The 14,764-nt window shown below is 39.4% G+C and overlaps 1 protein-coding gene across 20 annotated transcripts in view; it reads right to left on the reverse strand.

Moving 5' to 3' along the window:
• The window catches only part of ANKS1B (ankyrin repeat and sterile alpha motif domain containing 1B), a 280,349-nt gene that overhangs the window by 108,301 nt on the left and 157,284 nt on the right, over positions 1-14,764 (reverse strand). For all 20 annotated transcript variants that reach the window (XR_015750096.1, XM_087968144.1, XM_087968143.1 and 17 more), the window contains one exon: positions 10,389-10,541. Coding sequence is in view for 19 of the 20 variants with exons in the window: in XM_087968144.1 (XP_087824270.1) it covers positions 10,389-10,541 (153 nt within the window). In the remaining variant the exon portion in view is untranslated. The remainder of the gene's footprint in view (positions 1-10,388; positions 10,542-14,764) is intronic.

Consider the following 14,764-nt stretch of genomic DNA (forward strand, 5'->3'; position numbering starts at 1 on the left):
CAGCTGTCCACATTATTTCAATAATTATTAGTTCATTTTGTAAAAATAAAATAAATTTTATAGTGAACACTTCTGAGAAATCTCTCCTTTCACTCAAATGATATGACTTTCATGCATCCTTCATGAATATCCTCAGAAGAAAAAACTTTGCACATCACTCTGTATACACAGAGTGTATCTAACAGCTTTCCTCCTACAGATATTATTTGAGTGACACTAGTGGTGGGAGTGCTTATCAAAATTGTTCATATGATGTGAGCCCTGTTTTTAATGATTTCTGAACAGGGCTTAATTCAATTCAATGGATAGTCAATATATTCCAGAGAATATTAAAGGGAATAAGGCCATTAGAAAAATTAAGAGAGAAGGAAAGGTGGAATTGTTTTATTCAACCCTATGAAAATGTATAATAAGCATTATGGCAGAGTGGGTGAGAGATTAAAATTAGTTTGATGTGTACTGTGAAATAATAAAAATAAGCACTACTTGAACACACCATTGGCATTGACAAAATCACCAGCAGTCAATTGCAAAAGGCAGCTTTACTTGAAATAGCTTACATCTACTTTTTAAGAAAACCTTTAAAAAACAGTCAACAACATATCCCTATCTCAGGTCTTGGGAAGGATTCAATATGTGGATAAAAATGCCAAATCCAGCTGACCATTCAACAAATCAGATTAATGATAATAAGAACTGTCTAAACTACATTACATATGTATGTTCCTTAAACGAAGGAATTTTTATTTTCTGACTTTCTACTGTTTCTGAGATAGACAGACACATACTGCTCTAGTTTGTATCAAGCAATACACATAAATAATGTTTTATATTGCAAAGTGTATGTGTATACACAGGACTGAGATCCTGTAGGATTTCCAGATCCAGACAGACAGGAGCAGAAGTCGGCCATGGTGGTAGATGTAATAATGCCAAGTGACAGCGAAATCAAGAAGAAGGAGTATGAGAAACTAAAAAAGTACCAGAGCCTGAAGGAGAAACTAGAAGCTCTGTGGAACGAATAGGTCAAAGTGACCCCAATGAGGCTGTGACATCAAAGCTTGGAGAATGGCTCCAATAGATCTCAGGAACAACATCAGAGCTTTCTGTCCAGAAGAGTGCAGTGCTAAGAAAAGCTAAGATCCTGCACAGAACTCTTACATTCCCAGGCCTTTTATTAGAGGTCCTGAAATTGAGAAAGATACTACCTGTGGGCATGAGAAGAGAAAATTTATCATAAAAACAGAATAATGAGAGAAAGAAACATGTCCTTTATAACCACTCCAACTGCTTCTGTTGTAGGCTGTCTGATGCCTAGACAGGAATCGGTCCTCCTCAATTACAGGGATAGACAAATTTTGTTATTTAGGTTCTGATATCTTTAAAAACCTTTTTAAAATCACAACCTAAGTTATGATTTCAATGTTTATTAATATGGATTTTTAAAAAAAATCATGGTAAGAAATTTGCCTCAGGTTAATTGTCAATAACTCAGGTAACTGGTATATTATATCTACAATAAGTGGGCACTTGGCTGTCATAGAACCATGTAGTATGTTACTATGAAAGAGTTAAAAAGATATTCAAAGATGTTCAGATTTGCTGTAGGCAGTACAAGTAGTTGCCTAGGGCAACAAAACATTTAGAGACTATTTATTTTATCAGTTTGTTGTATGATGGATTGTGTGCTATAGAGGGAGGCTATTTTAGCTTCTTCGGAAGCAGTAGAAACTCTATATATTCAGCCTATTTTTTTATGCCCTTTTACATTCTTCAAGGTACCCAAATAGCAAAATGTATGAAAATGCATTAGGCAGTTCTGTATATCAGATTAATTCATTTGTGGAACAATGACATATTCCATTAGGATATTTCTGAAAGAGATATTCTGTTTGGAGACAACTGGGAAACAGGAATTGTATGCCAGAATGAGGATATTGTTATTCAAGCAGAAAACGTAAGGCATTTGAAATACTCCATTTTGATTGCTAAAGCTTAATATTGCTGCCAGTCAACAACCTAGCATAATTTTTCAGTGTTACATTTTTCCAGGAAAGAGAAAGAAAAAAAATACTTGTTGCATACCTGTAAACTCACCTGTTATTCTTCAGTCTTTAAAAATATACTATATAATACATTTCAGAAGAAAACAAAGGAAACAGAAGAGAGATCAAAAGATACAGTGAATTGTATATAGCTCCTGGTAATTGATAAGAGGTGATATTAAATTCCCTTAATTTTCATTTTTTTAGATTCCTTTAAATGTTTTCCTACTGCAGTGTATTTATTTGTGAAATTTGGGGATCTATCAGGTATATGGGTCAACTATATGGGTCAACAGACTAATCTGTTCAATAATCTTTCTCTTGTTCTACAATTCTGCTGATTAAAAAAGAATATATCTAGTGCAAATGCTTCATTGAAATAATCAACAACAGCAACATATAATTTCAATTAGAATGACTAGTGAATGACTAGAATTGGACTAACAGACAGCAAAATAAATAGTAAAAATAAAAACAGATATACTATACCATCAATACTACCAAATCACAAAAAATTCTACAAATAATAGAACAGAATAAAGCAGAACTGTTCAGAGAGTTAGAGAGCAACAATATTTTTTTAAAAAAATCTAATGGTCTACATCCAGTGGTGGGATTCAAAAAAATTTACTACCAGTTCTGTGGGCATGGGTTATTTGGTGGGCGTGGCTTGGTGGTCATGTGACTGGGTAGGTGTGGCTTGGTGGTCATGTGACTGGATGGGCATGGCCAACTCAATGTCACTCATGCCAAGGGATGCCTCGCCTGGCCCCTCCCCTCCCAGCCATTCCTTGTCACACTCAGCCTCAACATATCTATAGTTCTATAAAAATGTTGTTCACCTTTAACTTTATTATCTACATACTATAGATGTACTTTCATGGACCACTGAAAGGGGGAAATGGCTCACATGCATTGCCTAAGAGTGTGATAGGCAACAGGCTTTTTAAGGGGCTGCCAAAAAGAAGGGGGGGCAATGTATTTTGCAAAGCACCAGAAGGCAAAAAAGAAGCAATGGATGGAAACTGAACAAAGAGAGAAGCAACCTAAAACTAAGGAGAAACTTCCTGTGAGTGAGAACAATTAACCAGTGGAACTGCCTGTCTCCAGAAGTTCTGGGTGCTCCAACACTGGAGGTTTTTAAGAAAAGACTGGACAGCCATTTCTCTGAAATGGTATAGGGTTCACCCCAAGGTCTCTTCTAAGTATTATTCTGTTATTCTGACACATTTCCCAGGACCACAACTCAGAGTTTGGCATCCTCTTGCTCTCTGTTTCTTTCTCTCCCTTCCTCTTTCTTTCTTGCTCTTTCTTTCTTCCTATTTCTTTTTCTTTGTTTCTTTCTCTTTCTTTATTTCTTTCTTTCCCACCCTCTTTCTTTCTTGCTCTTTCTTTTCTTGTCTCTCTCTCTCACACACACACACACAAACCACACTCTCGTGACACACACACCCCTGATGTGGAACAAACTGATCCTATGAGCTCCAGAGCAGCAGGTGGCGGGAGAACGAAGAAAGCAAGCAGCCCCGGGACATCCACCTGCCCTCCCTTTCAGAGCACCTCTTACCCCGGTGCCAGACAGAAGTTCCACCCATGTGAAGTCAGCTCCTGCACAGCCCCGCCTTTTCAGAAAAGCAGCGGCAGCCACAACAGGGCGAGAGACAGGAGTGAGAACTGCAAGCAGCAGCAGAGGTGCAAGAAGCCTGCTTGGGTGGGGAGGAAGGAAAGCCCTGGCCCACCCGTTCTGGCTGGCAGCTCTGCTCCCCTTACTCTTCCAGGTTCCAGCACACCGGCCAGCTCGGACATGGGACAGTTGACCACCCAGCCAGCAAACGCTGCCCTGCCCGCTGCTCCTGCCACCGCTGGAGGTGAGAGGATGGCGGTGGTTCACATGTGCAGCCCTGCCTCCCCAAAAGAGCAACAGTTGCAGGCAGAGGGCAAGAGACAGGAGCGAGAACTGCTGCTGCCCTTTCACCCATGGCGGCGGCAGGACCAGCGGGCAGGGCAGTGTTTGCTGCTGGGCAGTCAACTGCCCCATGTCCGAGCTGGCTGGCTGGAAGAGCAAGGGGAGCAGAGCTGGCAGCCAGAACAGGCGGGCTGGAGCTTTCCTTCCTCTCCGCCCAAGCAGGCTTCTTGCACCTCCGCTGCCGCTCGTTTCTCCCAGATGATGAAAGGAAGCAGACAGTGGGCCACGGCCCCCACATGGTAGGGAGAGCTGGGAGAGCACAGCATGGCAGCTTAGCCAGCAGAGCCTGGGAATGGTGGGGGGAGGCTAGCATGATTCGCAGGCTTACCTGTGAGCAGTCAGATCAGGATTATAGAAGGAACAGAACAGACATCCAGCCCTTGCTTATCAATGGAGACCAAGTGGAGCAAGTGGACAGTTTTAAGTTTCTGGGTATTACCCTAAAAGAGGACCTGACCTGGGGTGCCCACATTGCAGCCCTGGTCAAAAGCGCCCAGCAGAGATTATACTACCTGAGACTTCTGAAAAAACAACAACTGAATGAAAAACTGCTGGTGACCTTCTACCGCTGCACCGTAGAGAGCATTTTAACATACTGCACTTCTGTATGGCTTGCCAGTTGCACAGTGGCAGATAGGAAAGACTCCAGAGGGTTAATGTCATTGCCCAGAAGATTGCTGGTTGCCCTCTCCCCTCTTTGGAAGAGATTTATAGCTCCCGCTGCCTTAAGAAAGTTCAAAACATTCTCAAAGATCCATCTCATTCTGGGAACCCTTTTTTTGAACTATTACCATCTGGCAGACGGTACAGAATAATAAAAACAAGGACAAATAGGCTGAAAAACAGCTTCTAATCCCAGGGTAGTAGCTCTTTTGAATTCTGCTGTATAGTGCAGTGTTGGTGTGGTGTCGGGGGTTTCCGGTTCAATGTGTGAAGGGTGAAGGATGTGTGTTTGTGTTTATTTTCATGGTCATGGTCATGGTGTGCACTGAAGATGGTGCTTGATTTCATTGTATGAGGTGCAATGACATAAAGTAAAAGTAAGTAAGTAAGTAAGCTGCTCAATTGGGTTGCAGGCACCACATGGGAAGGCAGGTTAAAGGCAAGCCACGAGGACCCAGTATGCCATATAGGAGGTGAGGAGTGACTGGGCGGGGCGAGCATCAGGCGGGCAGAGTGAGTAAGCATCAGGTGGGCAGGACAAGTGAGCAAGCGGCGACTGAGTGACCAGGTTGGCGGTGTGGCCAGCTAGAAGTTACTACCAGTTCAGAGACCCACACCAAATCCTTGCTACCAGTTCACCTGAACCAGTGCGAACTGGCTGAATACCACCATTGTCTACATCCAATACAATACAAATGCAGACAGAACAATAGGGTTTTCATCCCCCCAAACTCCCCCTTGCCAGATATGATCCAGCTGTCCAGAGAGAGCTCTTAGCTCCAGACTGGACTACGCTACTGAGCAATGTGGCTTAGAAAAAGCCATGCCACTGGGCAATGTGAGCTTCAACTGATGCAATGTCATGATACACTGTCATAATCCAGAATGTTAATGTCTATAAAACAATGTCAGTCCTTTTATTTTATTTTTATTATGGAACAATCCAGCAGATAGATGCCTTGTATTGTTTTACATGTAATTGATATCCTTAATAGCATACAGTATATCACCAAATATCTATTTTCATTTAATTTATTTCTATACTCTGAAGCTGTGTCATCTGGAATTGGGACAGCTAGTTTTCTTTAAATTCTTTGTATCAATAAAAAATTTAGAGAATGAGACTAAATATTTTAATCTATTATGTTTATTTATTTGGAAGGCTCTAGTCAAGCTTATTTCCAAATTAGGGTACTAAAATTTCAAACTGGCTGCTTCTAATGTAGTGTACATTGAAAAGGTGGTACATCCTGTTTCTTTAACAGCATTTAACTACGTAGCATTACTTTATCCTAAGAATAGCTTTAAATGCAAACCCCCAAATGTGCTGAATTTCCAAGAAGTTCTTTTTCAGTAAGAAAACAGAGACAATATGGACAGAATGGGAATTTTGTCTGCTCTTTCAGTCTTTGTAGATTAACACAAATGTAGAGGAAATGATAAACCATTCAGTACAGCACCCAGTTGGTATTAACGTATGATATATTGCAGAAGCAGAGTAAAACTAGCTTTGGGGGATTTCTCTTAATTATTTCTACAATAATTTTCTTTAAATAATTTTCTTATAATGCAACACAAGTTTTAGCTATGTAATATGAAAATATATAAAGCATATACATATGTGAGGTTCCGTCTAATCAAGAAAAAATCAAGTTCACATAAAAGTTTCTTTAAAATATAACAAATGTGTTTTAAAGTACTATGCATTTATGTCTAATTCTCTTGTCCTCTGCATTCATTAGCATTTGGTTGCATTATAATATATGATCCTACTTCTTTTATATGTAAAAATATTTTTATACATTATTTCATATTATTCCTAGATTGTCTATAAAGAATTGTCTTTTGAAATTGTTATTATAATTGATTTTTTTCAGACTGAATGCTGTGTATAAAGATCAAAGTCTAGTGGATAGATTAATTCCACCTATAATTATCTCTTTAGATTTAGGATGCTTGAATAGGAGCCTATTTAAAGGGAAGTTAGGCTTGGATTTGATTCTAGTAAGAAAAAATAAGATTTTGAAATATGCTGGTGGAAAAAAAATCACTTTCTTTAGTGATCTTTAAAGATGTCAGCACTTTTAAATGCAAGTCAATAGTTCTTTCAACAAATTTTCAGTTACATAAATCAAGAAGCAAATAAAAATAAATTTCAGAACATATGTATCAGGAGAAATTTTATTTTTTTAAAATTCATGGACAAGCACAGACAAATATATTTTTAATCAATGGTGAAGTAAAACAAAAAAGCAAACATTTTGTTATTGTTTTTTAGACCCAGCTTCAATAGTTACATATGTTTGCATACAAATGCATATAACCACAAGTTAGGCCTAATGCAAATGTGTAGCACAGTTCCCACATTACTAGTGCACAATTTGAAATGCTGAGGATGGATGTCTTTTGGCTTAGACTCTTTTAGAACTTAATTTTTCTAAACGCCCTATGGGAATATAGTATTTATGTTTAAGAAATATAGACAAATGCCCTTAACTATTGTTCCTAGAATCTAGTTTCATTTTCTTCTAGGCATTTGAGGGATCAACAGTCTAATTAATGCATATGATAATGGGCCTTACTATCTTCTGTTTTTGGAATCTTATGACTTATGTTGGTAGTGATCTCCTACTGTCCTTTTCTTCTGTTTATGATTATTTGTTATATTTATATTCCACTTTTTATATATAGATGCTTCAGATAGTGTATACTATCTTTGTCATGCCCCTGGTGGAGACTGACTCTGAGGGAGAGGAGGAACAGCCGACAGGGAGTGGAAGTGTGGCTCCGGAGGTTGTGGAAGAGGCTGGGGAAGGGCAGAGGCCGGCTGAGCAGTCAGAGGAGGACCCAGGCCCATCCCCTATCTATCCTAGCGCATGCAGGGAGGAGAGGATAAGGGAGAGACTTGGTCTACTTGGGAGGAGAGGGCCTTGATCCTCTTCATGGGCTGCAGCTGTGACAACTGAATAAAAGGACGGACTTGCATATGGGCGGGCACTGGAAACCGGTTGGATAAAAATTGATGACTTTAAAAAAAAAAAAAAAAAGATCGGAGTTTTTAAAAAATTTAAGTCAGATTTTTTATTTAAATCTGATTTTTTTTTATTTTTATCAAATTTATTTTAATAAAATGCTCTTGGAGTAAAAATCTATCTAAAGATAGTTTTCTATTTAAGATACATTAATAATTTAGTTTATTTAGCATGAAATGGAGCTTAGTTATGTAGCATGAAGCTGTATATTCTGCAATATTTACATTTTTGGTAAACTCATTCAATGAACCCAAGCTCTGCAAGCTAAATAGGAAACCTTCATTTTGTTTGCAAATAATAATATTAAAAATTCTAACTACCAACAAGAACGAGTCCTTACATTTAAAGAGCACCTGTCATTTCAGATCCATCATGGAGGCGTCTGTTAGCGGGCATCCATTCATCTGCTGCCTGCCACGTTCCTCATCTTATTGTATCACTGCCAGCCATCCCATTAAAGTGAATGGGACTGTTGGTGAGTCAACAGTGGGTCAGAGGAGGAGCTGCTGTGGGACAGAGATGACAGTTGCTCTTTAAAAATTATGATTTAAATCGAGTTGATTTAAATCAAGCCTTTTTACTAGTGATTTAAATCATGATTTAAATTGTGATTTTTAAAAAAAAATTTTTTATCAAATTTGTTTTAATAAACTGCTTTTGGAGTAAAAATCTATCTAAAGATAGTTTTCTACTTAAGATACATTAATAATTTAGTTTATTTAGCATGAAAAGGAGCTTATACTCCACCCTGCCTAGGAGTATAGGTGAAATACCATAGAAAATGGGAAAATGTGATCAGTAATTTAGATATGGTTGTATGCTAGCATATTCGCTTAAAAACAAAAGAAGAAAGTTGTAGATGGTAAAATTTTGCAGTGTAACTATGATGCTCAAGCAACATCATCTGAGAACCAGTTTGATATAATGGTTAAAAACCACTAAAATAGAGGCCAGGATATTCTGAGGGTTAATCCTGCCAAAGCTAGCTGGGTGACCAGTCTTATATTCAGAAAGAAGAAGGTTATAGCAAACTACTTCCAAAAAGTAGAGTAAAAGAAAAGTAGTCCAGACAGATTCCAGGAATCAAGGTTGATTGGATGGCTCATATAAACTAACCCTGTAATAAATTGTTAAGTAATAACATGATTTATCATAAATTATTTATTGTTTACATGATAATTTTCCCATACCTGAAGGAATATCTGACGTACAATAAATGATTGTACAATTAATTTTTGGTTCTTAACCTGAAAATATCATTTGGGATAATTAGAAGAGTAGTAGCAAGTAGAACAAGAAGATTGCTTTTTTCCGTTAGGTAGTTACATTTTTTCTCAATATATCAAAAGTAGAATTTTTCATAAAAGAAATTCTCCAGGTCAGAAGAAAAGAGCAAAATACATTCTTCTAGAATCCACTCATTTGAATACATTGTCCCAAAAAATTGAATAGTCATCTGTTTCAGGAGAAAGACTTTTATAGAAATGGTAGACATTTTTCTACTCTGCTATAAACTGTTACTCTTAATATGATTTCCCTAAACTTTCAAAAGAGAGACACAAAATGATATTTTAATACTTTCAAACAAGGCCAGTACAATTGTATGACTTACCACTAAAAAACTAAATTGTTCCAATTAAAATCCAGATAGTCCCAGTAAGTTTGTTTTTGTTTTGTTTGATATTGTCTGATATCAACACAATGTTGCTATTGTATCTCTGAAATTAGTCTTCGAATCCACATTTAAATTTTCAGCTGAATATTATTTGAGATGCTAACTCTTATCTGTGAGTAAAAAATAAATATACAAAATAGTGTGTGTGTATGTGTGTATTATACAGTATACACACACACACACACACACACACACACACACACACACACACATATGCTTATGTAAAATGGCAACAAGAAAGTGTTTTTGGTGACAAGAATGCAACATGTCCTGGTGTGAATATGTTTCTGCACAGCTAAAAGTAAGCCAGCAGGGTGACCTTGGACCAGTCAGTTTCTTTCAGCCCTAGGAAAGAAGCAATGGCAAGTCAGTTCTGAAAAATCTTGCTAAGAAAAGTGCACTGACTTGTTTAGATAGTCTTCAAGAACTGTACATGACTGAATGGGAAAAAACGATGTGACATTGGAGAGCTGGGTTAGCAGGAATAGCCTAGCACAGGGGTAGGGAAACTTGGCTCTTTTATCACTTATGGACTTCAACTCCCAGAATTCCTGAGTGATCCATAAAAGGTTCCCCATCCCTGGCCTACTGGTTTTTCAGTTGTGGGGGAAATCAATTTTTGACTTGGATGGGACTGTTTAATATACCGTTTAATATATTAATATAAATGTAATATGTCCTACATTTGTATATTAAACAGTCCCATTCAAGTCAAAAATTGATTTCCCCCACAACTGAAAAACCAGTAGGCCAGGGATGGGGAACCTTTTATGGCTCACTCAGGAATTCTGGGAGTTGAAGTCCATAAGTGATAAAAGATCCAAGTTTCTCTACCCCTGGCTTAGCATATCTGCTTAAATAGAAGAAGCAGTTCTGAATAGCTGAGCCTCAGCGTTTTCTGAACACAGATAAGTCATTAACCACACTATGTTGAAAAAGTAAAACATTTTTCATCCATTAGAATTACAACTGAGATGTTTTAAAAAGAAAAAAATGGATCAACTTACGTTAATTAATTCAATATCCCATATTTTCTTTACAAGGTCCATTGATGTATAGCCATTTATCAAAAAGGGCTTGATATAATCTCCCAGTTCCAGGGAATCTAGCCATTCCACTACAGAGGTGGGATTGTAGCCATCACTGCCTGTCTGTTTCATCTGAAATATAAAAATTCCAATTAATTTTCAAGTGTATTATCAATATTAGATTTGTTGTAATAAATAAAATAAAAAGAATTTTACATCAATATAGTTAAATATGAAAAATATTAAACTCTATTATAATACTTTTTAAATTTCTTCAAGAGAACCTATTTGTAATATGCCTCTAAACTGCATGACTCTGTGCTGTATGGGGGGAAATTAGTTAGCATGGATATGGAATTGATGCATACAAACATACATATACACCAAAGAGTTCATGATAGGCAACTGAATAAATTTTCGTCTTTCCTTTCCCATGTATGTTGTTAAATACATTTATATGGAATGTTGGCAAGATAATATGTATTTTTATAGATAGTCTTCAACTTTCTATATGGAGTCTAGGAGATTAACCTTCGAAAGGTGGACAAAGAACTAGCCAATGCGCCTGAGGCCTCCATACAGAAAAGCTGTGTAATGCCATCCCAGAAACAGGCACCATTTTGACAGCGATCACAGTCCCCCCCCCCATGTGCTTCTCTTCCTGCTTCCTGCTGCTTCCGGGCCTCTTTCCAGCTGTCCATGTTACATGGCGTCCTCTCGGCAATGCCCCTTGCTGGTAATGGCTGGTGCTCGGCGGAGATGGGCTTTCTCCCAACTGTGCTCGAGGGCCCGGACTGGAACAGTGCCAGGCCCAGCAATCCTTCAGAGGAGGCTCCATTTCCTTCGCTTTACTCTCCCCCCAGAGTCATCTGGCCTTAAGCGCTCCCACATCTGTCACCAATTGGGAGGTGTACAGAGCTTCTTTCTGGTCTTGGTGGCGGACGCTCTTTGGTGCCTTCGCTCCTCTCACGGAGCCAGGCTGGGGCTGGGCTCCTCCATGTACTTCTGCTCCTGGCGTGCCCCAGGTCAACCAGCCTCTCCCACCTCCTCTCTTTTCACCTTCTCTCTCTATCTCTCTCGCCACCCCCCTTCCACATTTTGGAATTCTTAATCGCAGATGGCTTCTGTGATTGGCTGTTTGGTTCTGATCCCGCTTGGGCACCAGCCTGAGCTTCCCAACCTCACACAGCCCTGGATTACTTACCCACTGGGCACCTGCTGGCGGCCTGCTCCGTCCTCAGATGGGGTGGGTGGGGTGGGCAGGGGGGCATGGGTTTGCTTAGCACCGGCAGCCTCCTGGGTTTCTATGCGCAGCAGGGCAAAGCTGCCGCAGCAGTAGTGCCCAAGTTGCCTTAGCATGCTCGGTTAGTTCAGAATTGCCCTACCCAGAGAGAAGGAGGTGCTGGAGGAGGAGGAGGCAGTAATGGAGAAGCAAGCAACTCAGGGCGCTACCGCTGCGACGGCTTTGCCTGCATCTCCGAGGCTTCGATGTTGGGAGAGGCAGCGAGGGTTGGGAAAGCAGAGAGCTGCACACGACTCCATCTCCCTTTCCTTGCCTGGTAGCAAGTGGGCGCAGGGGGAGGGGGAAACAAAGAGAGAGAGGCGGGAGCAATTCAAAACTAGAGAACTAATGGGGAGAGCTAACAGTGGGCGCTGGTGGAGGGGACTGTTGTTGCCGCCCCCCCCCCCCATGTGGGGAAGGTGGTTGATGCATGCATCTCAGGGACCTGACTCCAGGGTCCCTCAAAGAGCCGGGAGGTACGAGAACTGCGCGCCCCAGATTAATTGCTTTCGGGAGCCATTTCTTCTGCAACCCACCAAAATTTTTCCATGGCCCACTGGTTGGCAACCGCTGCTCTAGACTTGTTAAAAAAAAATCTTGAGCAAAATTTCCATCTTGAAAGAATGGTTGTATGAGCACAACTACCAGGATTTCTGCTAATGACTATGTTTGGCAGATCTATGTCAGAGACAAAAGTCCTTCAATCCTATTTCAAATTATTTAGTGTTCTATAGAATGACAGCAAAGTATAGCCTACCTGAAATGTGTCTGAATAAGAGATTTATTTATTTATTTGATTTGTCAATCGCTTACAAAATAATAGGGATAAGTATATACATAGTTATGAATACATGAAATGGGTACATATAAGAAAAATAAAAGAAACAATAGGACAGGAATGGTAGACACGTTGGTGCGCTTATGCAGGCCCCCTACAGACCTCTTAGGAAAGGTGTGAGGTCAATAGTAGACAGTCTAAGGTTAAAGTTTTTGGGGTTTGGGGAAGAAACCATAGAGTCAGGTAGAGTATTCCAGACATTGACCACTCTGTTGCTGAAGTCGTATTTCCTGCAATCAAGTTTGGTGCGGTTAACCTTGAGTCTGTATCTGTTGTATGCTCTTGTGTTGTTATGGTTGAAGTATTCATTGATAGGTAAGTCATTGCAATGTATGATTTTATATACCATACTTAGATCAGACCGAAGACGGCGTAATTCAAGGTTTTCTAGGTCTAGAATTTCAAGTCTGGTGGCATAAGATATTCTACAACGAGTAGAGGAGTGGAGAACTCTTCTTATGAAATATTTCTGGACTTTCTCAACTGTGCTAATATCAGATACGTAATGTGGGTTCCAGACTGATGAAGTGTATTCGAGTATTGGTCTAGCAAATATTTTGTATGCTCTAGTTAGTAGTGTGATATTACCAGAGAAAAAGCTACGTAGGATTAGATTAACAACTCTTAATGCCTTTTTGGCTATGTAGTTACAGGGGGCTCTAGCAGTTAGATCATTAGAGATGAGTATTCCAAGGTCCTTTACAGAGCTTGGATCATCAACAAGGTCTTGGCTATTCAGCCTGTATTTTATCTTCTGATTTTTTCTGCCAATATGTAAGACAGAGCATTTATTTGTTGAGATTTGAAGTTGCCATTTGTTTGACCATTCTGATACATAGTCGAGGTCTTTTTGAAGGGTAGCAGTATTGTCTGTGGTATTGAACAGCTTTAAATCATCAGCGAAGAGAACGCAGTTGCTCTTAATATGATCACAGAGGTCATTTATGTAGAGTATGAAGAGAGTTGGTCCCGGAACACTGCCTTGGGGGACACCACTATTGACAGGTGCAGAATTTGATAGGACACTCCCAATTTTGACCATTTGTTGTCTGTTTGACAGGAATGCTTCTATCCAGTTAGGCAGTTGTCCAGAGATACCATAAGATTTTAGTTTTAGGAGTAGTTTGTCGTGTACCACTGAATCAAAGGCTTTACAGAAGTCTGTGTAGATTGCGTCTATTGTTTTGCCCTGATCGAGTTGTGTAGTCCATATGTTTTTGCAGTGTAAGAGTTGCAGATTACAGGATAGTTTTTTTCTGAAACCAAATTGTTTATTGGAGAGTAGGTTGTTTGTCTCTAAGTGGAGGATAATGGAGTGGTTAATAATTGATTCCATGACTTTACAGGTGACACAGCATAAGGAGATTGGTCTGTAATTTTCAACTAGGCTGGGGTCTCCCTTTTTGAAGATGGGGATAACCGTGGCTTGTGACCAAAGGTTAGGCAAGGAGCTGGTCCTGAAAGATTTTTCAAAGATTATGCTTAGAGGTTCTGCTATGGCAGTGGATAGCTTTTTTAAGAAGTAGGCACATATTCCGTCCGGTCCAATAGATAGAGATGGTTTTAGATTGCGCAGTGCTTTTTCAACATTGTCTTCTGTAAAATCGATATGTATTAGATCATTGTAGTTTTCTGTGGTTCGGCTAGGAAATACTGGGCATGATCCATTGCTGTTTACAAATACTGAGCCAAAGAATGCGTTAAAGATGTTGGCTTTAATGGTGTCGTCGTTGCAGTCTTTACCATTAGATCCTATCAGGGGGAGATCTACTGCCAAAGAAGCATTTTTGGCATCGGTGTTATGTGGCAATGGCTAGACTCAGCGCAGATATGGTGAGTTAATCCATTTGGCACCTGAAGATTTAAGGCCATACATAGGGGCATATATAAAGACACAAAGATACTGAGGCTATATTGTCCCTGTTCAGGAACAACTACAGATGGTGTATCAGCCAAAAGTGGTAAAAGGTAGTTCTTATCACTGCAGCCACTAATTTTTTTTAAAGTTTCTGGACTGCATGTAAAGGCAGGGGGTTGTTAGTTCAATTCTTGAAATGACTGGTATAACTACATAGACATCTAATTATAATTAATTGATTAATAATTAATCTTCAGACAAATATGATGCCATCAAGAAATTTGTCTTTACCTGGACTATTATATGGAAATTAGTATGTCAGAAGAAGTATAACTTGAATTCAATAGAAACCGAGTAATTAAGAAGTGTATGTGGTA

The sequence above is a fragment of the Notechis scutatus genome, chromosome 6 (genome assembly GCF_049901735.1).
Source record: "Notechis scutatus isolate UNSWTSFEM ecotype Mainland chromosome 6, rNotScu1.2, whole genome shotgun sequence".
NCBI lineage: Eukaryota > Metazoa > Chordata > Lepidosauria > Squamata > Elapidae > Notechis > Notechis scutatus.